The 23,524-nt window shown below is 37.2% G+C and overlaps 5 protein-coding genes across 6 annotated transcripts; 2 read left to right on the top strand and 3 right to left on the bottom strand.

The window, feature by feature from the left end:
* The first annotated feature begins 1,168 nt into the window (after positions 1-1,168).
* LOC130716141 (NAC domain-containing protein 104-like) lies at positions 1,169-2,669 on the top strand. Of its 2 annotated transcripts, XM_057566343.1 has the most exons (3): positions 1,187-1,451; positions 1,735-1,994; positions 2,274-2,669. In XM_057566343.1, the coding sequence occupies exons 1-3, from the start codon at positions 1,280-1,282 to the stop codon at positions 2,406-2,408; spliced, it is 567 nt and encodes a 188-aa protein (XP_057422326.1). In that variant the 5' UTR covers positions 1,187-1,279; the 3' UTR covers positions 2,409-2,669. The 2 variants fall into 2 exon arrangements, with proteins under 2 accessions (XP_057422327.1, XP_057422326.1); XM_057566344.1 differs by lacking the exon at positions 2,274-2,669 and having other exon boundaries at positions 1,169-1,451; positions 1,735-2,027.
* Positions 2,670-6,946: 4,277 nt separating this feature from the next.
* LOC130715265 (mitochondrial arginine transporter BAC2) lies at positions 6,947-12,066 on the bottom strand. Its single transcript, XM_057565344.1, has 7 exons — positions 11,895-12,066; positions 11,015-11,139; positions 10,847-10,922; positions 10,301-10,396; positions 9,429-9,945; positions 8,385-8,520; positions 6,947-7,428 (listed from the first exon to the last, which is right to left on the bottom strand). Exons 2-7 carry the CDS (start codon positions 11,129-11,131, stop codon positions 7,228-7,230), a joined length of 1,143 nt encoding a protein of 380 aa, XP_057421327.1. The 5' UTR covers positions 11,132-11,139; positions 11,895-12,066; the 3' UTR covers positions 6,947-7,227.
* A 2,039-nt stretch (positions 12,067-14,105) lies between these two features.
* On the top strand, positions 14,106-14,993 carry LOC130714188 (60S ribosomal protein L44). Its single transcript, XM_057564078.1, has 4 exons — positions 14,106-14,237; positions 14,361-14,540; positions 14,627-14,701; positions 14,792-14,993. The coding sequence occupies exons 1-4, from the start codon at positions 14,235-14,237 to the stop codon at positions 14,849-14,851; spliced, it is 318 nt and encodes a 105-aa protein (XP_057420061.1). The 5' UTR covers positions 14,106-14,234; the 3' UTR covers positions 14,852-14,993.
* Positions 14,994-15,530: 537 nt separating this feature from the next.
* LOC130714186 (putative clathrin assembly protein At1g03050) lies at positions 15,531-18,771 on the bottom strand. Its single transcript, XM_057564077.1, has 3 exons — positions 18,487-18,771; positions 17,507-18,298; positions 15,531-16,845 (listed from the first exon to the last, which is right to left on the bottom strand). Exons 2-3 carry the CDS (start codon positions 18,204-18,206, stop codon positions 15,737-15,739), a joined length of 1,809 nt encoding a protein of 602 aa, XP_057420060.1. The 5' UTR covers positions 18,207-18,298; positions 18,487-18,771; the 3' UTR covers positions 15,531-15,736.
* Positions 18,772-22,426: 3,655 nt separating this feature from the next.
* LOC130710357 (uncharacterized) lies at positions 22,427-23,501 on the bottom strand. Its single transcript, XM_057559578.1, has 4 exons — positions 23,419-23,501; positions 23,197-23,334; positions 22,976-23,100; positions 22,427-22,893 (listed from the first exon to the last, which is right to left on the bottom strand). Exons 1-4 carry the CDS (start codon positions 23,470-23,472, stop codon positions 22,788-22,790), a joined length of 423 nt encoding a protein of 140 aa, XP_057415561.1. The 5' UTR covers positions 23,473-23,501; the 3' UTR covers positions 22,427-22,787.
* Positions 23,502-23,524: the final 23 nt, after the last annotated feature.

The raw sequence follows: 23,524 nt of genomic DNA, 5'->3' as shown, positions 1-23,524 counted from the left end.
AGGTCCATGCTCTTCATTTCTCATCCCCTTTCTTGTCACTCTAATGCTTTGACTTAGGCATTGAGTTTCTTCACAGGTGCCCACACCGACATAACTCGACGATAGAAAAGCTTGAATTCTTTCGGAGACGCACCTTAGGAAGCTCATCGTTCTCCTTCTTCAATCAACACTTCTTTGAAGTGATGAGACCAACTTATCCAATCATATGTCAAAATGAAAAAGTGTGTATGAATGTTATTGTTATTTTATCTTCCTTTAATCTCTTAAGCCCCTTTTCATTTTCTTTCTTCTAAATAAAAATATTTTCTTTTTATTTTCTCTTCTCATATCATATCATTATTTACTTTCTCTCACTTTCTTTTCTCTTTTATTTCTATCTCTCTCCTCCCTCCAACCTTACAAAGGGTCTTGAAATATTTCATACTCTTAGAATTCTTTAAGCTCAACTCTACCTCAAAAGCTTAGAGGAAAAAGTTGTTATAATAAACGCTTATTTGATCATATCTCTAATTAATGTGAGACTTCTAAACACATACACTCATTTCCTTTTTCATCTTATTTGCTCTTTCATTTTTCTCTTATTTCTTGTTACTCATTTGATCTCTCGTTTCTCTTTCTTTTATTCTTATCTCGAGTTATATATAAGCTTATTTGAGATGTCAATCGAATTTTTTCCATAAGTAAATCAATTTCAAGAAGGGAAGCTTTGGTGCAACAGTAAAAAATTACTATTATCATGTAACTGAGATGACAGAGTCAAGTACTCCTAAACCTCACGCATACTCAGAGGCAGAGCTTTGATGTGTGGGGATGTTTTAATTACTTTTAATAAATCAGTCCCCCAAAAAATACTATAAAAGAATCAGCTTTGAGCTACTAAACTTTCCCATCACAAGCTCCTTTCCAACCCAATATAGAGATCCCGTTTCGTGGCAAAGTATCTATCTACCCATCACGTTCCGTTATCCGCCGCCTTGCTTAATTGGTTGCTTGGTGTTGAGTGCTAACACTCACACTCACTAGTGCCCAAAACTTTTATCAAACATTTGATATATATATATATATTCCACAAAAATAAAATAAAAATGTATCAGCATTGTATTTGTACTACGTGATAAACAAAACATCACCTTCAGTTTCACGTCATTCATTCCCTTCTTTGCACTACACAATTCTATAAATACCACAAACGTTGACACCCACCACACCACCACCTTCATAATATCCTCCATCACTCTATAATTTCTTCCTTTTATCATCAGCTTCTTCTGATCCTCTAATGGGAGAAAATAACAACAATGTCAACAACCTTCCACCCGGGTTCCGATTTTACCCTACAGATGAAGAGCTTGTGGTCCATTTCCTTCACAGAAAGGCTTCCCTTTTGCCTTATCACCCAGATGTCATCCCTGATCTTGACCTCTACCCATATGATCCCTGGCAACTTCATGGTAATGTCTCAAGAAAGCTAACAAAATTTCATGCCATTTTGAGCTTTTTTTTAATGCGCGACAAAATAGTTATCGTGCATCTTTGAAAACTCTTCCAAAAACTACGGCGAAGCCAGAACCACTGTGGACATAAGCAAAAGTTAAGAAAAGTCGCTTTTGTCCACTATAATTTTGGCTTTACCGTGATGTTTGAAGGAGTTTCAATTATAAAATTGAAGTTGGTGTGCAGTGTAACTAAGTGTCAATTAATTGTGAATGAGCTTGTGTTGTGCATTTTTTTCAGGTAGAGCTTTGGAAGAGGGAAACCAATGGTACTACTATAGCAGAAGGACGCAAAACAGGATCACAAGCAATGGTTATTGGGTAGCAATGGGAATGGAGGAGCCAGTGGTTGCAAGCTCAAGCAACAAGAGAGTTGGTATGAAGAAATATTATGTTTTCCATGTGGGACAAGCCCCTGATGGTAACAAAACCAATTGGATAATGCAAGAGTATCGCCTACCAGATTCTGCTTCCTCTAGCAGAACATCCAGAAGAAAAACAGTTAGTACTACTACATAGTTTTTTTTTGTTTTTTTTTTTAAATTGCTCTCTCAATTTCAACTGTGAAAGCCGAGAGTCTTTATAACAGTGTGACTCTTAATAATCAAACTCTCAATCTAGTTAGGAGATTTGAACAATCTTTCTTAATCAACGTGACTAACACTTATTTGGTAGCTAATACCGCACAGATAGTACATGAAAATAATACCCCAAAAAATTAAATTTCAAGTGGAAAATTAAAGTATTATTATTGACAGTTGATTTTGTTGGTTGATTCAGGATCATAGCAAATGGGTGATATGTAGAGTTTATGAGATGGATGATGACCAAGATGGTGATGGAACAGAGCTCTCTTGTTTGGATGAAGTTTTCTTGTCATTGGATGATCTTGAGGAAGTAAGCTTGCCAAATTAGATGGTGTGCAAAGTGATATCTAGTTAGCAGCATTTTCCAAATGGGAATACATATTTAAGCTAAGCTAATTGTTGTTTTTGTTTTCATTATTATTGTTATTTTAGCGGTTGTAGTTAAATGAATCCAATACCACTTTAGCTGCCATTGTATTCAGTGAAGTTGCTATAGCTAGATTTCTATATAGCATCCCCTCCAAGTGGGGCACTAGGTGAAATTCATGGCCAAACAATATGCAGTGTGACGTTATGCTTTCAAAGATCCCATTCACTACCAAAGGTCACTTGGAAATTCTATGCTCTTTAGTCTTTGTGACAACACGTGGATAATTAAATATATGGTATCCATTCTAAGCCACTAATATATGATGATCAGCAACCTTGAAAATGAAAATGCAAATTCATATAAGATATATGAAAGAGGCTCATATCTTTTCATTTCAGAGTTTTAATTTGAATGGTTTTTAAATCTTTGTGCGCATTACGACCACAATTGTAGTTGCACCAACTCGCATATGTTCAAAGTTTTTAAAGATAACTGTAACACTGACAATCATAATTTAGAACTCCGTTTCTTTTATTTTACATGTATCATCAGCACCAAAATTTAAATTTGCACTTGACATAATCACATTTTGTACGTTTAAAATTGAGACTACAACAAAATTTATACGTCATCGGTATGTTGCATTGTGCTTGGATTTACAAATTTTTTTTAAAGAAAAATGAAGTGAACATTTCTTTTGGGCAGAGAGAGGATTACTAGGAGCTTAGATGATGAAAGCCATGGGCTTTTTTCTTTTAGCTGGGAGTTTGGGACTCTCACGTGCAAGGAGTATTGAGAAAATAAGATCTACATTTATCAAAACTTGAGGAGATGAAGAGGGTTGTGGGACCCATTGACCACTGTGGGGAATGCTTGCAATTGAACATTGGGGGCAATAGTCCTATAAGGCCTTTATAGCTTTTGCCTACTTTGATGGGCATTTGTTAGCTAGTTGTCTTGTGTCACAAAACTAAGGGACAATTTTATTTCATTTTTATTTTTTCTTCCATTTTCTTTTTTGGTTTTGATTTTTTCTTGCATATATGGATTCCTGCTTAGGGAAGCATCAAGTCATGTGTGATGCAAGCATTCGCATGCTTTGAAGCACAAACACGAGCACTATATAATAATATGCATATATATATGTCATTACAAAAGAGTGACAGACCAATCCATCATGCATACCTTATTGATGAGGTTCTTTCTCTTCACATACATATCCACTAGATCAGACAAGAATCATCACCAGGAGCTCTGTAGTTTTATGACTAAACTATGATGGGTTAGTTAAAAATGGATCACAAATTACTAGAGTTCACTACTTATTACTTCTTGTTTCTATTTATAGGGCAACTCAAGAAATTTCTCAAGCCTCTTAATATGAATTATTTTAAAGTATGTATAAATATTAATTTTACACTTAACATTAATGTTTCCACTACACAAAAAGTTTGTGGTTAAATTGTCCTTTAGCAACGGTTATAACTGCTACGAAAAATCCCTTCAAACAGATGTTCAACCACCACAAAATTTGGTGTTGCAGCTCAAGTTAATGACGATTTTGGTTATGTTGAAACCGCCAAATGAACGCATAAATTAAGCATTTCTTGCAAGCTATAGTTGCATTTATCATCAAAAGGCCCTTCAATGGTGATGTATAGTGAATGCTTAATGCTGAATGATATGTTAGGAAGGGATACCCCACAATAGCACCAAATGTGATTTTTGTTTTATAACCACTTCTCTCATTTATTTTTAGATGTTGTTTTCATATATGTTGTTTTTACTCTTCAATCACAATACAACATATGATTAAAAAAAAGTTAGGCTTAAATGCACTTTTGGACCCTCATGTTTTAACTTTTTGCGATTGTCAACCCTTATCTTTTTTTCTACGAATTGAAACCCTATTCTTTCAAAACACTGCACCGTTTACCCTTCCGTCCAAATCCGTCAAAAACTTGACGGAACACACTGATATGGTCTTCCACGTGGATAAAAGGGGGATTTAAAAAAATAGCTTAAATGCACTTTGGACCCTCAAGTTTACATTTTTTGCGATTGTTGACCCTGATCTTATTTTTAGTTTGAATGGAGACCCTTATCTCTTTCAAAACGTTGCACCGTTTACCCTTCCGTCGGAAGGCTAGATAAGTGGGTTCCGTCAAGTTTTTGACGGATTTGGACGGAAGGGTAAGCGGTGCAACATTTTGAAATATTAGGGTCTCCATTCATAGAAAATTAAGATCAGGGTCAACAATCGCAGAAAATATAAACTTGGGGGTCCAAAAGTGCATTTAAGCCTAATCTTACTAAACTTCATATTTTGCTTTATAGTTATTAAAAGCAAGGTTTTGATATATTCACATAAATTGTATCTTCCATCTTATTTTTACTAATTTTCTTTTTTATCTCTCTTTTCATTTTCCATTACATTATCTATAATTGCTCTCACTTTTCTCTCTTTTATTCATATCTCTCTATCGATGAGGGTGGGATTGATGTCAAGTCATCTGTATTCATCCACAAACAAGTGTTACAAGTGGACCTTAAGTCATTTTCTAAGTAGCATGCAACTTCTCTCTTTATAAAGGAATGTAATTTATTCACGCTCTGATTTAAGCTTCACCTTGAAAGATATAGGAATAAAAGAGTGAGAAGTGAAAATATTAGAAAAAAAATGTGAGAGAAAATGAGACGGAAAAGAAAATTAATGTAAAGGAAACAAAATTGCAACCGTAATTTCCTACCTAAATGACCATGCATGTATGTATAGGAATAGTATGATACAGCTTCAGCCATCTTATTCCATAACCATTTCATTGCATTCAATTAGGATAATACTAACAGTCATTGCCAGCAATTAGGAGTATGTTGTCTGCCTTCAATTTTTTTACATTACAAATAGAATAATAACACTCACAAGTCCCAACTCAAAACCTGCAATTGAAGTAAACCTTTTCTTCCAAGTCATGTCATACAACTTCCAAGTGAGTATGGTAATTTCTATTTTTATTTTAGTTAGTTCATGGTCACGTGGCTCATCTCACAATGTGGTTTGAAACCTTAAGACAGAATCCAACATCTGAAACTCCGTACTCAAATGACAAATTATATATACACATCGGTTTTGTCCTTTTCTCCGTAGAGCACACGAGTTTTAACACTCTTTTTTCAACACTCATTCATTAATTGATTAAAATTTATATGAATCTTACTAAATTAGATATAAGACTCATTTTTTGTGAATTTTACTAAAATTTCAGCCAATCAATGAAAGTATATTAAAAAAAATGTTATAGTGAATGCTATTAGCGTTTCGATGTTCGTGTACACGAGTACAAAACTACTCTCTATATGCACTCCAATATTTCTTAAAATAATACTATTTCACTTCACTCTTGCTTAATAAGCTCGTAACCACTGAACATCCCAATCATCTCACTCGTGCTTGCTTATTAACATCCCACATGTGATTTTCAGTGTGATTTTCGGTGGCAACTTCAAGTAGACCAAAAGCCATTACTCAAAACACATAATCATACTTTGAGGCTCTCAAACTTAGAAACTATGTGCCCTCAGTTTGGACTTGGAAAGTAGAAAATGCCAAATCATATTGGAAGTCATAATGACTGTCTGTCAATGGGCCTCAGTTTTCATCTTATTTATAAAGGTTTGGTTGATTGCAACGAAGTTTGTGTGTGTATAAAGACATAAAGGGGAGAAGACAGGGGTTTGACATGTACCAGTCTTAGCCTTTGGCTTGCTTGTTTTCTTGGCATGATTATGACTTTTTCTTCGCCCTCCTTACATTGGCAAAGAGTGCAACAAGCCAGAATGATTGTGAGGCCAATACCTAGGTAGCTTTTGAGTGAAGTTAATTTATACCAATCCATCCATGCAACCATCAAAGGTCAACAAAAAAGTTCAAAATAAGTCAACCCCACACAATCAAAAGGGAAAAGGAGTTCAAAGGTGGAAATGCTGAGTTAGTTTTGAGTGTTATGAAGGAAAGATAACTTGTGGACTAAGGGACAAGATCCTAACATATAGAAGAAACAAAATATAACAAACTCTTGTTTATCATCACACCATGAGAGTACAAGTGAACAGTAGCCCAATTAAGGGCCATAGGACAGGGTAAAGGTAAATGTGAAGTTTTTTATTGAAATCAAGGTATATGTGAAGTTGATAACCAAATAGCTTGCTTTTGTATATTACCAGACTACTAGAACATACCTTATATATAGATTGTTTATATGCGGACCAAAAAGCACTTATTGGAGCTTATCAGTGTTTTTTAGTTGATAAGCTCCAGTAAGTGCTTTTTTGTCTGTATTCAAACGAGCTCATAGACAAGAATCGTTAGACTTCAGGGAGAAAAACGGGTGTGTGTGGGTGTGTTGTTCATAAAGCTAATTACTTTTGTATTCAAAACTCTAAGAATAGGATGAAATAATACATGCTAAAAATCAGTCATTGGATGGTACAAAATCTTGATAAGAAAACCAAATTGCCATTGCAAATCCCCCAAACCAGAAGGATTTTTCGTATGTATTGAACAGATGCTGTCCTCTCTTTCAATCTCTGGATTACAATGTACTGATCTAAACCAGTATCAAACTCAACTGTATTCAGCATCAAGTACTATCTCTTTTCTATTTTTCTTTAATGACTAGAACAGAGCAGCACACCAATTTATGTGACTGTTCTTCACTAGGAGAAAAAAGTAGTAAACATTAAACACTAATCAAAAAGAGGTATCATTATGTGGCAATTAAGTCAAACTAGAAGCAAGATGGTCAACAACAAAGAAATAACTTCCTACAACCATGAATGATGCAAGACCAGAGCGAGCCATCCGCAACCCAACACCCCGGAACAAGACATTTCTGTCAGAAGGATGGATCCCAGTAATTCTTTCAAACTTGTTTCCCAGCCGTTTCCACTTCAAGAACTTTCTCTCCATAGAGACATACTGGAACAAGAAAACATGTAAAGTGAGAGATGCACTTTAGAGGGTTAAGTGCAGCTGCAAATGTTGATAAAAAAAATGGTTGAGATTTTAACAATTTCATAGTTTGTTATATATGTGTATTTATCATAACCTTAACCGTCGAATTTTCAATCTACTGTTATCCTCACACTTCATCCTCTAAAGTGTGCCCCTCACTTTAGATCCGAAAAAGAGATGATAATCTGAATTACAGATCACTTATGATAATCTGAACCCACTAGTGAGCTTAATTTGGTTCATTGGACATTATGCAACACTATTTTAACCAACTGTCTTCAGTTTTAAAGTTTTATTTCACGAGCCAGGTATCAGTACTAAACTTCTAAACAGCAAGTGCGAAAACATAAAACTCGATGGCTATCAGGAGATAATAAATATCCTATAGGTGCTTATTGGGATAATAAAGGAGCAACTCTGGAAATAAGAAATGACTCCACCCTATGGGATTTAACAGAAAACTTTTATTTGAGGGTGAAAAGGAGGCTGAGTTCTTGAACTTCGATTCAAGTTCTGACCTGGCAATCTGGGACAGGACAGTTTTTGCAACATCTTCAGTAGATGGTTCACTGCTCCAGGATTGAAAAGTAGCGATTTAAACTTTAAAGGGATTTTTTTGTGTCAAAAACTTTAAAGAGATACACTGTATAAAATCGTGTTTGTTTTTCTTTTAGTTTAAGGAGACTATCTTAACCTCCGTAACCTTTTGTACCCTTTCTATCTTTCAAATACAAATTATTTTTAAGTTAATAAAAAAAAACAATGCAGTGCTCAGAATATTATTGTAGAATGCCAAAAATATTATATAGAAAATAACTTTCCTTTTTGTGATTAAGGCATTATATGTCATGTAAGAGTAACCAAAACAAGAAGACCATAATTCACAAGATGTTTTCAAAAAAAAATACTAATGTTCATACCTTTGGAAGAACAGTACATTGTGTTCTATTTCTTGCAGTATCAAAACCATGAGAAGCAGCAGCAGCAACTGAACCTGAAACTCCAGCAGCAAGGCTAACGGCCAAAGGAGACAACGGACCAACCTCTTCATTTAACCTGAGTCAGGGTAGGCACACTTAATTTAGCAAGGATCGCATGAAAAATCCAATCATACAAACCATCACCAGATGTAAATCAGTACCTTAGGTGCAAAAACTACAGATCACTAGTTTAATTGGAAGAAAACTGTAGAGGATAAGGTATCCCGTATCCACTTAAAAATAACCAAACAGAATAGGGAGAGGGGCACATCAACCCCATACATACTACATAGTTTATTGAACAGGTCCTCAAAAAAAATAAGGGCCTTCAGACTTAAAGGTTATAGCAAGTTGCAACTCAATCTATGTACAAGGAAAGCAGAAAATCTCCCAAATGATAAACATCATCAGCTTATAGTTTGACATCTCCCAAATCAGAATTTTTTCTCATAGCTATACATCATAACATTAACATGAAATGACAAAAAACGAAAGCTTTAACAGGACATGAGAAATAAGTTGGAGTAGCGGAAAGGAGAATGTTAAGATGGATGAGTAACCACACTATAAAGGAAAGGAACCGCAATGATTGTAAAAGAGGAGATATTTGTGTGGCACCTATCGAGGAGGAGATGACAGAAAATCAGTAAAGATGGTTTCGACATGTGCAAAGAAAGTCCTTAGAAGACACCACTGAGAATGGCTGATACTTGATAACATGGTTCTTAGTCCTTCAAGGGGTGTGGAGAGGGGCCAAAAAGGACATTGAAAGATATTATTAAAAGTGACCCTATGGTTAATAATATCTCACAAAATTTGGTTTTTGACCGAGCGCAATGTCGCTGGGTGATCCATATAGCCGACCTCACTTAGATAAGACTTTCGTTGTTGTTGTATACTTCATAAAACATAGATGACTAAACAAAATATAAGAAAGAATGATAGATAAGAAATGTTCATTTAATTAATGAATAAGAGATGAACCTGGGTGGAGGATTCATCCCTACAGCCTTCCAATCAAGCATGGCTTGGTGCAAAAGTTGCCAACTTGAAAAAAATATACCACCAAACACAGAATCTCGAACAAGTCCAGAACGGAAACCTCTCCATAATGTACTCCATCCTTCCAAAGATATAATATCTGATGGCCTTCTCACATTGCAAACTGATGGTGGCTTCCCAGATCCTGTCATGGTCCATGGATACTCCAGTAAAGCACCCTCTAAGTTAGCATTTTTGGGTTTTAGGGTGGAGATGAGATCAACATATTGGTTCAAAGACCTCTTTTCTGGATGACAGCCATTAAGTAATCTTGCAACTAAAGGTTTGCGGCCCCCCTCTTCCAAAGCAAAGTTAGAGCTTGGAATGTATGAAGCAGAGCTAACTTGCATACGAAGCTTAATGAGTTCAAATGGAGAGCTTATGAATGTCTCTATGGCACCAGCTGCCATGCCAGCCAAAAGAGCCTCTGAAGGATAGACATAATTATCTTCCCGACCATCTGCCAAAAAAGCAAACGTGAGCACCCAAACACTCTCAACTTAGAAAATAAAACACTGTAAGATCGTAATTCACAGATAGAAAACCCCAGAAGATATAGAAAAAATAAAAAGACCCAAGCTCCCATGACCTATTGGTCAAACAAACAACAGGCATCTCAAAATCTGAGATTGCTACGCAATCTACCGAAATAATAACCAAAACTTCAATATTGAATGATTGATGTGGAGAGAAACATGTCTCATTAATTTAAAACAAAGTAGCGCCATTTTCTTTTATGCATATTTAAAAAAAAAATGAAAGAAAAAAAGGATACTAATCACACATAAGGAATAAAAGGAAAACAAAGGAATTACCTTTAGAAAAGGCTGCCAGGATTTCATAAACCCCAAAACGTGCTCCCAAACCAAAAGTCCTTCCAAAAGCCAACCAGCCATAACCACTGAACAGACCTGAAATTCCCAAATATAACAAGATACCGAGTTAACATACAGCGTGCATAAGTTTGTAGGCTGAGCCAGCAGGGACATGCAGTTAGTTTCTTAACACCTATAACATCAGACCAAATCCACAAAGTGCCAAAACAACTGTCACTTTATATTGATCCAGTGCACAAACTACTTAGTACATTACGTCTATTTAACAAGTTTTTAAGCTAATCCTTCAAAAACAGGATGAGAAAAAAATACTTTGGTCCAGTTCCAACAGTACAATATCCATGGAAATAGCAAGAGAACACAAATAACTATCACCCAACATTCCACGTCTTCTATGCGTGCTTACATTTATACCCAGTTGCAACCAACAAAAGTTTCAGTATTGTTATTCCACGCAACTTATCATCGAGTATGCCAAGCCCACCAGAGAGTTCAAACGAAATTAATTTCCAAAAGAAAGCATACCTGCATTACCCGACACAGAGAGTACTCTCATTAAAACCTCAGCAGCATTCAATTCTTTACCGGCACTGGAACCAACCTTTGTTTAAAAAAAGCAAAATAAGAAAAGAGACTAGTTTGAACATCATTTTTGTACTCATTTAACAGAAAGGGGGTTCTGAAAGGGAGAACCTGAGTGAGGACTTTAATGGTATCCAGAGGATAGGTAAAACCTGTGGCTAAAGCCACTGACCCAGCACCAGCAATCCCATGAACAGCAAAAATCTGGTTCTTGGACAAGTCGTCCATCTTAACACCTAAACAAGAAAAGAAAAAAAAAATGAAAATTCTTAGAGAACCTCTACATGTAGCTTTTAATTCGTTGATTATCACTGCCTAATGTAATAATCCCTTCCTTAAACCAAAGTTATAGAACTCAGATGGGTCATTGACTCCGTCAAGGTACTATGACATTGGTCAAACCGCTTAATCACCGATAGTATATATCATAACCTATAAATTGCATACTAAAGAGGGAAATGGAAACATTTCATAGCAAACGGGGTGGGGCAGGCACGGGTAGTAGTCCCTTGCCACTCACCATGTGGGCTCCGACTCAAGAGGGAAATGGAAACCACCAGTGTTGGTGGGGTTAAACAAGTCATAGCAAATAATTATGATGGAAGAACCACTGCTGCAGGTGGTAGTGATAGCGAGCAGCATCACTACAACAACAAAAGGCCTTATCCTACTAAGTGAGGTCGGCTATATGGATTACACTACGCCATTGAGCTCGATCAAAAAACAGAACCATACTAGAGCAGCGAATATTAGCTCCCAGAAACATGGAAACACACCACCATCATGTTCATTAGATTGTATTCCCCACTGCCAAGTACCAACCTAAATTGAAAAGCAAATTCACAAGACCCCAAATTTACACAAGAAACGATTTCAAATCCCCAAAACCCACATTTCAAATTTCCAATCAGGTAAGCCAAGCAGAGAATTAAAAAGCACATTCAAATAAGTAAACATGTTCAGATGAAAACAGAGGAGGAGGCGAAATTACCTGGACGTGAAACAGCAGAGGCGAGATGAAGGCTGCTGGTGACGGTGGAAGCAGCGGCGCAGGTGGGAACTCGCTGAGGAGGCGAGAGTTGAGACTGAGAGGCAGAGGAGGCAACTACCACCTGGCTCTGGCTCACAAATATGCTTTGTTCTGTTTGGTTGATGAGAGAAAGAAACAAGAGAGAAGATAGGTAGAGAGAAAAATCAGTGTTTTGGACCGGTCGGTCGAACCGGGTCAAATTGTGGACCGAAAACCTCACCGGTTTGAGTTAAGAGTTGGATCGGACATGCAGGGGAACCGACCGGTTTGGCGGTAAAATCGGTGTCTCGACTGATTTTAATGAGACAAATTTAGTGTTTTAACAAAATGTGTATTGGAAATGTGCTAACCACTTTCAGCTTACTTTCAAATCTTAACCAAACACATTCTTAATCATTGTTACTTTGTTAGTTTTAAATTTTATCGCACTCCTTCTATGTTTTTCGTGCCCATCCTTTTTGCCAACCGGAGCCTCATCTACGCCACCTTCATTTTTCCTTATGTTGTTGATTTGTTTATTTAATAATTCTTTATCTTATCTTACTTGAGTGAGGTTGAAACCATCATCAACCCCCATGTCCTTCTCCCCTCCCATGTTCACTATCATCAAAGTGAACATCAACAATAGAATTATCATTACAAATGTCTACGACTTAAACAATTGTGTCTTAGAATGCTTCACATTTGCATGCACCCTTTAGAACCTTCTAACTTTGTTTACTTCCCCAATAGACACTTTTCTTCTTGCAGTCTCCTTCCTTTTTTCCTCCTACAACATCCATCTTCTTGCCACTAATAGCCACTTTCTTTTTACCCCAAGCACCAACCTCTTCATTTTTACCCCTAGTATCAGCCCAACCACCTTCATTTGTTCTTTATTTTTACTCCCAACATCAACCTCTTCATTTGTCCCATTCCCCTTAGCCTCATGCCCTTCACCAATTCCCTTCCTCATAGTTTCATGAAGTCCACAATAGCTGCAACAATATTAGCTCTTACTTATTATGACTTTCACTAATAACACTCCCAAAGTCCCAATACTCACAACTCCCCTATGGGTTACACCCTTTGTGCGCGGAGCTGGTAAAAGCACACAACTTTGAGAAATTCTTATTTCATTAATTTCATGTTCAACAAATATAGAAACTTTACGCCTATTATCTATGGCATATGTAGCCAACACCAAAACAGCACTGCCACTCAACAACTCCCTAAACTTGTTCCCAATTGCATCTTCATTTGTTCTCCACCATAGTTTAAACTTCCCATCACACCCTAAATCTTTCGCCATATCCACAAATTCTCAAAAGACCACCTATCTATATTCAACTCATGCACATCACGAACCTCACCTCCTTTATAATGCAAGTTAGGCTCATGCACAAAAAACTCAATTACTTTACAACCACAATAAAAGTCATCCTACAACAGCAATGATAATCGTAATTATAACGATATCTATAATGCGAAAATTTAACACACTCAGACATCGATATCCACAAGACATCTTAAAGATAAAAATGCAATTGAAATAGAATATGACACACACAAACAACTTTTAAAAACTATAAGACGCTCTAAGAACCGAGGTAATGATGAACGAGCCATGAGGTCGAATAGAACCTAAATTCTCTACAACAAGAATGACGACATATGAAGGGGGAGCGATGACAAGGTCTCATCGGTCTTCATTTTTCGTTAAATGAGAGAAAGTGGAGGGAGGGGCCAATTCTAACCCTTTTTCTTTTATCAATTTTGCGGATAAAACTATGTTAATGTCATTTGACGATTGAATTAGGGTTAATTTGGTCAATAAGGGATTAAACGTTCTGATTAAATAAGGTATAATTCACTTAAACCCACTCAGATGTTGTATAAGCTAAGCTAACTAATACACCACATCACGCTTCACCATACATGCAACAACTAAAATTCAGGCGAGAACTATAATCAAACATTTCTCTAATCACAAAGATCAAACAACAATTTTGCTCCGACGAGAAACTAAAATCAAACAACCATTTACGAGATCAAAATCGTGTTTAACCCATTATGCAAACGCAATGTCCTCTTTCAGATAAAAAGAAAACACCCTTTTTTTTCAATGCAAAGATGGATCTGATTTGGGCCACAAAATTCGACCCAATCAATGTATACATACCCTACATATATTTTGTACCAAAAAGCCCAATTAGTACCACTGAACAGTAAACCCTAATTCTCAAAGCCATTAAAACAACACCTAGACACTGGTATCGTGTTTCTTCCTTTGCTCAATCGATCTTCAATTTCGCCGCCGCAATGGTAATTTCCTCTTCTTCTTCCTCTTCGCTATCTGCTTCATGCTTCACCCCTCTTTGTTGAAAAATTCCCAATCTCCTGCGATGTTGATTCCGAAATGCATTTTGATTTTGATTTGGATTTCAGGTGAACGTTCCGAAGACGAAGAAGACCTACTGCAAGAGCAAGGAGTGCAAGAAGCATACCCTGCACAAGGTTACCCAATACAAGAAGGGTAAAGATAGCATTGCTGCTCAGGGGAAGCGTCGTTATGACCGCAAGCAATCTGGTTATGGTGGACAGACCAAGCCTGTTTTCCACAAAAAGGTGAAACAAAAGCCAATTTCTTAATGGGTTTTCTTTTTTCAGTGATGGGTATTGCTCAAATTCTATGCTTTTTGTGTTTTGATTAGGCAAAAACTACCAAGAAGATTGTGTTGAGGTTGCAGTGTCAGGGCTGCAAACATGTTTCCCAGCATGCTATCAAGGTAGTAATTGTGTGTGGGTTGTGGTATCGTTTTTCTCATGTGGGTTGTGGTTAACTTTGCTAATGGTGGGTTATTGTTTCTGTTTTGCAGAGGTGCAAGCACTTTGAGATTGGTGGTGACAAGAAGGGAAAAGGAACCTCTCTGTTCTAGGTGTTCAACTACTACCATTTTGCAGTTTTCCGATTTGTTTTTCGCCCATTTTGCTTTCCATTTGGCTGGCTTTTTAGTCTTGCAGAAATACTGTGTTTGAGAAATGTTTTAAATATCAATGGATGATTTCTCCTTTTTGTCATAGTTGTTTCAATTTCATATCCTACGATGTGCAAACTATTCTTTTACTGCCGCGTTTGATTTCATTTATATTTGCTGTCTCTTCTGCACAAGGGCAACATAGCTGTTGGTTCTTGAAGAGCTTGCTTTAATATTGTTTAAAGCTTGGATGTGATTTGTTCATTTCGTTGTTGCTCTTAAACAATACTCATCTCATGGTTGTTACTTTTAGGGATGAAAGTAGGAGGCATGGTGAGATTCTATTAACTAGTCAAAATAATGCTGTGTCAGTTGATGATAAATTATTGCCATTGGATTTTGAATGCTAAAGAAATTAAGCCAAACTATAGCGCAGAGCTCTGGTTTGTATTTTTCAGGGTTGCATCATTGATCATTTTATTTTAGGTTGTAGTAGGTACATGGCTTGTTTGTTGCACTTGCTCTGTTCCTTAAACTTCAATCTTCATGCTGGGAGTCTCTTTTGGAACAATTCTATTACTAAAATAGGGGAGCCACAATTTATCTATTGAGCTTTTTGATGAATACTTTAGGTTATAGCTAATAAATAATTTGCTATTCTAGTCATATAAAGGGGAGGGGGCAGATAAAACAGAGTAATTGTCTTTACACTTGTGAGTGTTTGTTCAATTGCAACAAGTTCAGTAACAAACTTTTCTAGTGAGCTGGTTAACATTTACTGCACCTTGGAAGAGGGGGCAAAGAGAAGAAGTTGGGTCAGTTCGAACTAGTGATAAATTATCCTAATTAATAATGATAATTGCCATAGTATTGTGAATGCCCATGCCCTCCCATGTAGATATTGTTGGATTGTGGTCTTGCGAATGGAGCTTGTCCTTGTATGCCACCATATGCATATTGCTGCCACATTAACTGTTCCTCCACTAATAACCTCTGTTTCTTTTCCATCTCTGACATTTGCACATAAGCTGGAGGTGCCATGGCCAGCGAAGCTGCAAACGGATCTAAACTTATTAAACCTGAGCCACTCCCAGATATTGGTGGGGCTGGCAATGCTAGCATCGCAGGCCCTCCAGCCGACCCTAGCGCGAGGCTGCTTGCACTGCCGTTATAACCTAGCCCTTGCATAGCTGCATTTGTTTCTGCATGTTTGTACATGCCATCCAACAACAATGTATCGAAGCCACCACCCAATGCTGGTTTCTGGTTGGACAAGTTGCTAGATGATTGGACCAACGCTGTTTCCCAATCCCCAGTGTCATCGAAAGCATGCCATGGAAGAGCTTGGGTGGTGCTCGTTGCTGGTGCAACTCCATCAAATAACGCCAAGGCTAGTTTGTCCACATCTTGTTGACTGTCCAATGTAGTGTCTCCTAAATTTAATAGATCTCCTTCTGTTTGCACTATTTTTTCTTCTTCTGGCTCTTCCTTTGTCTCTTCCTGAACTTCTTCTGCCGGTTCCTCATGGAATTCTTCTGGTGCCGGCAGGGCCTTGATTGCATTCATATCCTCTTCTGGTTCTGGTTCTGGATCTTCTTCTTCATTCTTTTTCTCTTGGGGATTGTTCTTCTTAGTTTGTTCTAACATGGACTTGTCTTTGATGTACTGATCCATGACATCTAGCTTCTTGGTTGTGACCCTCTCAATCTCTGGGTATTCTGAGGAGCGTGCAATTCCAATAGTCTTGGACCAGCTGTAAAAAGACTCTAGTTCATCGTACTGCTTTCCAACACGGCAGAAAATGTCATACACCTTGATGCAATCGGGTACCTCCATGTCAGTTAAACGATCAATGAAGATACCTAGTATGTCTGTCATGTCACGATATATTTGAAAGCTCTCCTTCACAATTGGGTAGAGAGCCACTATAACAAGTCGATGGGTCTTTGCTTTCCCTGTTAGGTTAAAAATAAAATAACCGTTAGATAGGTTTTTTACATGAATATTACTTATATTATATATGGTAAATTCTGTGTTTGCAGTCCTTGATACGGTGCATGATCTTGAAACAGTGAAGTGAATGTATTTGCTAAACTAGCAATAGCAATTAGTACGTAATTAGGAAAAAAATGCTATGAAGCATCAACATGGCCACTAGACACGACAAAGAGACTTCCACATGATTAACATTCAAAAAGTACGACATTGTCAGTGCTTATATATCCACGTTCTCAATCAAGACAAGTTATTCTTTTTACGCAAATAGCCAATTAGATTGAAAAAAACAAAGACTTCATTTTAAAATGAAAGAACTTTGTCTCGGAGAAGAAGAGTTGATCTAATGGCTTTACCCTCATAGACTCTAACCCCTGTTCATCAAATGACTAATCAACAACTTGAAGAATTTTACACTCATCAAGTGATTTAAACTTCATCTCCTGCTTCGTTCCTTTTGTAAATTCCTTTATTGCATATGAAGGATTTGAATCTTTCTTTCATAGCATTTTTAAAATGCATGTAGGCTCTTTTTTCTACCTATTTTCCAACAAATATAAATATAGGTCTGGTTCTCATGCTTTATCAAGGAATTTTGCATGTTTTAATATCATTACAAACCTGTAGGGCGGCAAGCTGAAAAGCGCTCAAGCAGTAGCTGCAAATGCTGCATTTTGGAAAATAGTTGCTCATTCTTCATTTCAGGCAATGGTGTGGCTCTCACAACAACTTCCCTATCTCTATCGCTATCCCTGTCTCTTTCTCTGGCTCTTTCTCTGTATCTTTCTCTAAAACTTTCCTTGGGTTCCTCATCCTCATCAAGAGAAAACCTGCTACGCCTTCCACGCCTATTCTGCATCCTGTACTCAAGCCTCTCATCCAGATACAAAGCATATGTGCGGACAAACGCAGAGAAGTCCCACGAGTTAGATTTCGATTTGTCTCGAAAATCAGACATGTTGAGAAGGCGAGTCCCTTGCCGCGTCGAGAAGAACATCTCTTGCTCGTACGCCGGATCACCATCTGCCAGCAACCTCTGGATCAAGATAAGTGTTTTCAAAGCCACTGTCCAACTGCTTGTCTTGCTCAACCGCCTTGAGAGGGTGTTCACGCACGCGCTGATGTACGCGCGAGAGTAACATGTTAAGCTCAGAATCTCCCTTATATGCTTCTCGTCAGCCGGGTATTCATTGTGCCTTGTTGCCTTCACAATGGCTATGTCAAGGTCAGCAAGTGAGGTGCTACTTCCAACCTTGGCTAGGCCTATGCTTGTTTGATCTTTCACTGCCCCAATTGCTTTTCTGAATGTGCTTGGAGACATAATGCTTGTTGCTGGGTTTTATTTATGACTTGTTTGTATCAGGCTATTTGATGTTATATATGATTTTGGAGCTCCACAATTATCGCCGCCCCCTGCAAATTAATTAAATTATTTATCATTAAGTTCTGATTTTGTTAATTAGATGAAGGCGTAACGTTTTCAGAGAATCGTATGTTTTACATGCACTTCTAAAATGATAAGGAATGTTCGTTCATAACATAAAATTTATGGATCCATTAGCTATAAGAGAAAAGGAAGAATAAACGGGACAGTACGCTACCTGCTATGCTTTGAGAGCACAAGAGGGGGCAGAAATATGTAGGAGAATGGTGACGATACTTTTGTCAAGCCTTGCTTCTTATGGAGATCTATCTATGCAGAAAAACAAATTAGAAACAAACGCAGGAGAATAAGAGTGTTATTTGTTGTCTTTACCTCTATGCCAGATGTTTAGAGGGAACATATATAAAAATGAAGGAATGAGGTATAGAAGGTTAGATAGTTATTTTCTATCTGTTCTGTCTTCTTCCCTCTTCCTGTTCTCTGTGTTTCCTCTGGGTCAAAGCATTATGACCAGGCTCAAAATTGGCCAAGCATAGCCCGTTTTTCTAGCATGAAAATGTGGGAACAGAATGAGATGTCATGACATATATGCATTGTTGACAACCCTCTGACCTTTTCAAAAGAACCGTGATCACCTTAATTAACATTGTGGTTGGTTTAAAGAGAGGAGAGGGGTGGAAATTTTGATATTGAGGGGGAGAAAAAAATTATTATTATTTTTTAATGTCTTACCTGTACTTTTTTTAATTTAGTTTTTCATATTTTAGTTTTTCTTCCATCTCATTTTCACTTACTTTCTTTTCAATTTTTCCCCTATCACATTATATATTATATTACTTAATTTTCTCTTTTTTCCTACTATCTCTCTTAGAGCATCTCCAATGCAAGGTTCTTAGTTCTTATTTTGGAGTTAAGAACTAAGAACTAAGAACTTTACCATTGGAGGTGCTGACATGGACTCCTTAGTTCTTAAAAATAAGAATTCAGTTCTTATATAAGAAGTTTTGCTTTTTGAGTTCTTAGCTTAAAATATTAATTATTTCTCTCACATCCAAATTACTTTATCACTTTATAAGTTTTGTTTAATTACTTTATGAAAATAAAAAGCATAAATAATGTGGTTGGTGGGACCAAATGAATAGAGGTAAGAACTAATAACTAAGGGTGCATACTAGGATACCTCAACGTTTACTCAGGTATGATACAGAAATAAGTTAGGGTATGACGTGGACCAATTAGAAAGGTGCAGGTGGCAAGGAATTTATTTTCAGTTATTTCATTTTTTAATAACCGAAAAAGGGAAAAAGAAATTAAGTTAACCTTAGATAACCGAAGTTAACCCAAGGTGGCAGGTAGTCAAAGTTGAATGACTACTCCACTTTTCCCCTTGCATCAGCTTTATCTTCCCGGAGAAGCTTTACTATTCCCAAACAAAGACCAAGGTCAGTGCAACTCCGCCGGTCCTTTCTCCTCTGAACTTCAAGGTACCGCTTAGTGTTTTGTCTCACTCTTTCCCTTTCCCCTCTCTTCCTCCTTTGTCGTTACGTTTTTCAGTTTCAGTTTAAGTTTTCCGTTTTGTCTCTGATGTCGGTTTCCATTTACTTGTCGTTTTAATCGTTTGGTTTTTTGTTTTGTTTACATGCTTTGGTGCGTGTTCGTGTCTTGTTCGTGAAGGGTGGTAAAGCACGATCCTTTTGTCGCTTCTCTTTCATTATCTGACGACTGTCACAAGGTTAGTTATTTTCTGTGTTCTGAGTGTTGATGTTAGGGATTTTAGGGATTTTGTGTTGCATGTTGATATTGTTGCGGTGTTTGGCCATGGGTTTAGTGTTTGAGGTTTTGTTTTTCGATTATTGGGTTAATCCAATCTTTGTTGATATGGGGTTTGATCTGGTGTTAATGTTGGCATACCCTAAAAACAATTTTGATCTGGGATAGGGTTTGTGGTTGGTAATCTCTTTGAGTTTTCTCTGTTGTTTTTTGGTTGAGGTTTTTCTCTGTTGTAGATGTTGTTTACAGTTATGACATATGTGGCTCAATGGTAATGTGTATGACATATGCTTGTGGATAATTTTTTGATTCATAATTTTTTAGGTGATTTAATCTACCTAAATTTTTTTATTGTGAAGCAATGGATCCCTGTGGTTGTTCCTATCGTAGAAATGCCCCAATGTTTTCAATCCCTATAATTCTGGGAGATTTTAACATGAGATTGCCAAAAGTTTTTTATGAAAGTAAGAAAAACGAAATTAAGAATGAGGTGCAGCTGACTGATCCTATGGGAAACTATTTGAAGTTGAAAGTTTTGGTGGGGCCGTCTGGAGGGATTCTTTTTGAGGCTATTCCTATATTGGTTTCATTTTATGGTCTTCAAAAAGATCATGATATGGTTTTCATACATGAAGGGGGGAATAGGTTCAAAGTTGAAATTTATGATGAAAATAAAAAGCATTTCCCGTATCCAAATCATAGTGAAAAAGTGAAGAACAAAACACCAACCCATTCCCCTTCTCCAAAACCCCCAACCCCAGAGGTTATATACTTGAGTTCTGACAATGATGAAGAGGTTGTGGCTGTGGCTGAGGAAGAGCTTGTTCATGAGGAGGAGGTTATGGCTGAGGAAGAGCTTGTTCATGAGGAGGAGGTTATGGCTGAGGAAGAGGTTGTGGCTGCGGAAGAAGTTGCTGCACCTGGCCAACCTCAAAATGGAATTCAGACCTTTGAGAAGAATGTGACTAGTTCTCTTGCTAGTGGTGGTCAGACTGTGGTAAGCATCGATGTTTGTATTTTTTTAGATAGATGCTTGTAGTATATGTATATGTCTCTCTAATGCAACTTTTTACTTTATTTTTTTCAGGCATTGCCACGGTCATATGTCCATGGCCACCTTAGAGAGAACTGGCAATGTGTTTTATTGAAGAATGAAGGGGATGAAGAGTGGTACATTTGCAAGCTTTGTTGGAGGAAGAGGAATGGAAGAATTACCGATTGCCATCTTGGCGATGGGTTTTACAAGTTTGTCACTGACAACTCTTTAGCCGAACACGACCGGCTGTTTTTCAGAACTGTTAATGGGTCCAATAACATTCTGCATGTTAGGATTGAGCGCCATAATGGCAATGGTGCCAATGGCAATTAGATTAGTAGTTTTGTGGCCATGATTTCATGTTGAGGACAAATGATGTTTTCTATTGCACTGCTTATGTTTAGCGCTGGTTGAATATGGTTTGCTTAAAATAAGTTTTATATTTTACTGCTTATGCTTATGCTTAATATTTGTTTTGTAGTTAAAGAAATGGCCTCCCAATCCTTTACTTCCCCTAGATCTGGAAATTTTGTTAATGATGGAAGGCGTTGCAAGTGTGGTGTTTATCCGACCCTTAAGACGTCATGGACTAAGTTCAACTATGGGCGCACTTTTTATCAATGCCCCACTGGGGTAAATAAACTAAACCTAAACTAATTGGTGTGAAATATACTGTGTTATTCCTAATTCTTGATCTTAGTTTAAGTTCAATGTGTAGGGGTGCAATTATTTTGATTGGGCTGAAGGTCCTACTCAAGCTGTGGATGAAGTACCTCAAATGAACCATTCTACTGTGAGTAATTCACGAAGTAACATGGAGACCACTGCTGCTCAGATTGAGGAAGCCACTTTTAAAGTTTTGCTAGCTGATGCAAGGAGGAGGGAGGAAGCTTATGAGCAGGTTATTAGGGGCACTTGGGTGTTTGTTTTGGTTTGTATTGTGCTTGTGATTGTTGCAATAGCTTTTGCAAGCAAAATGGGTTAAGTTTAAGTGTCTGAAATGTAGTACGTATTTAAGACTTGAAACTTATATGTTTTGTTGCAAAAGCTTTTGGTTCCATGTTTCTACGTAGCTTATATGTCTTTATGTAATGATGTACATTGGTCCAGAACCATAATTTATGCTAGCATGAAGTTTAGTATGGAAACATGAAACATGAAATGTGTAAGTATGATTATGTTATATCGTTTTTTACCACCTTTTAATTGTTCTTTCTTTAAAAAGATCATTAGTGGATTAATGCATCTAATTAAGTAAAATCAAATAGACACCAAAACCAAATGGCAAGATCAAGATCAGATTTGTCCGAAAATAAAGTTAAAGGATTCCAACATCCAAGCAAAGATCAGATCAGAAAATAATGGCACACAGGCCAAAGTTGTCCAAGAGCAAGATTAATAATTAAACATTCACAAAATCATGGGGGCGGGCATTTTAGACAGAATTCCAAACAACATGCACAAAAGCTAAACCGCAGCTTTCTCCCCATCCTCAAAACATGCTAAGCTTTGCAAAGGCAGGTTCAATTCTTCCTAGTGAACATGGACTTCACCAGGGTCCCATAATTGTCAAAGGACTTCCTTATCAACACATCTTACATTTCGTTGAACGGGTGGAGAGCAAGCTGCAATGCCAGTGTCAAACGAGTCCCATTGTTAACCTGCAAAAAATACATACATTGATCACAGTTCTGTACCCAGTTCATAAAGTCTCAGAGCACAATTGTTAAAGTTTCAGAAAAGTAAGAAACCTGAAGATTGTAACCACATCTTCTACTGTCCTTCATCCAAGATGCGACCCAAATGCCACAATCATTTCTACAAAATTCATCATGAAAGTGATACAAAAAGTTAGAAGTGGTTAAAATGAAACAAAAAGTTAGAAGTGAGATGCACTTACGAATTAGCTCTCTGCGCTGGTAATCCCTGGGGTATGACAACCCTAAACTGGGAGCAACGTGGCCTTGGAGTTGTTTCAAGCTGGTAGAATGTGCTGTCCCTGAGCATGACCTCCATGTAGAGTGCCTGAATGAATGCAGAGTGAATTAGTGTAGCTTTAATGATAAACACATGTAGCTGAATAAGTAAATAAGACAAAAAAAAATAGATGTGAAGACTTACAACTAGCTTTGCATCTGTTATCCTATACTGTAGCCTATCAGATTGAGGGAACGAGTCTAATAGGACTACTTCTTGATTCTCAAAGTCAAACACAATCAAGTACCAGTGCTCGTTGTTGTCATTCATCGGCACAAACACCTAACATAATGTCAAAAAATACATACATTAATGTCAAAAAATACATACATTGACATAGGTAGATAGAAGTCATAGGTAACAAACTTTTGTCAAGACTTCTATCTTTCCCATGAAGCTTCTTTGCTGATGGATAGTCATGCTTCGGGGATGGGTTGTCCAACCAAGGATGTATTGTTGTCAAATAAGAAAA

This window comes from Lotus japonicus, chromosome 4, assembly GCF_012489685.1.
Source record: "Lotus japonicus ecotype B-129 chromosome 4, LjGifu_v1.2".
Classification (NCBI taxonomy): Eukaryota; Viridiplantae; Streptophyta; class Magnoliopsida; order Fabales; family Fabaceae; genus Lotus; species Lotus japonicus.
This window is presented reverse-complemented; position numbering and strand designations above follow the sequence as displayed.

Excerpts from the sequence above, each read along its gene's own strand:
- LOC130710357 (XM_057559578.1), bottom strand. The coding sequence starts at position 23,472 with ATGACTATCCATCAGCAAAGAAGCTTCATGGGAAAGATAGAAGTCTTG. Across the intron at positions 23,101-23,196 it reads TAACAGATGCAAAGCTAGTT|GCACTCTACATGGAGGTCAT; the intron begins GTAAGTCTTCAC and ends GCATTCATTCAG. Across the intron at positions 22,894-22,975 it reads CCAGCGCAGAGAGCTAATTC|AAATGATTGTGGCATTTGGG; the intron begins GTAAGTGCATCT and ends TGAATTTTGTAG.
- LOC130716141 (XM_057566343.1), top strand. The coding sequence starts at position 1,280 with ATGGGAGAAAATAACAACAATGTCAACAACCTTCCACCCGGGTTCCGA. Across the intron at positions 1,452-1,734 it reads TGATCCCTGGCAACTTCATG|GTAGAGCTTTGGAAGAGGGA; the intron begins GTAATGTCTCAA and ends CATTTTTTTCAG. Across the intron at positions 1,995-2,273 it reads GAACATCCAGAAGAAAAACA|GATCATAGCAAATGGGTGAT; the intron begins GTTAGTACTACT and ends TGGTTGATTCAG.
- LOC130715265 (XM_057565344.1), bottom strand. The coding sequence starts at position 11,131 with ATGGACGACTTGTCCAAGAACCAGATTTTTGCTGTTCATGGGATTGCT. Across the intron at positions 8,521-9,428 it reads GGGATGAATCCTCCACCCAG|GTTAAATGAAGAGGTTGGTC; the intron begins GTTCATCTCTTA and ends ACCCTGACTCAG. Across the intron at positions 7,429-8,384 it reads AATGTACTGTTCTTCCAAAG|TATGTCTCTATGGAGAGAAA; the intron begins GTATGAACATTA and ends TTCTTGTTCCAG.
- LOC130714188 (XM_057564078.1), top strand. Across the intron at positions 14,541-14,626 it reads AGCCTGTTTTCCACAAAAAG|GCAAAAACTACCAAGAAGAT; the intron begins GTGAAACAAAAG and ends TGTTTTGATTAG. Across the intron at positions 14,702-14,791 it reads TTTCCCAGCATGCTATCAAG|AGGTGCAAGCACTTTGAGAT; the intron begins GTAGTAATTGTG and ends TCTGTTTTGCAG.
- LOC130714186 (XM_057564077.1), bottom strand. The coding sequence starts at position 18,206 with ATGTCTCCAAGCACATTCAGAAAAGCAATTGGGGCAGTGAAAGATCAA. Across the intron at positions 16,846-17,506 it reads TTCAGCTTGCCGCCCTACAG|GGAAAGCAAAGACCCATCGA; the intron begins GTTTGTAATGAT and ends TTAACCTAACAG.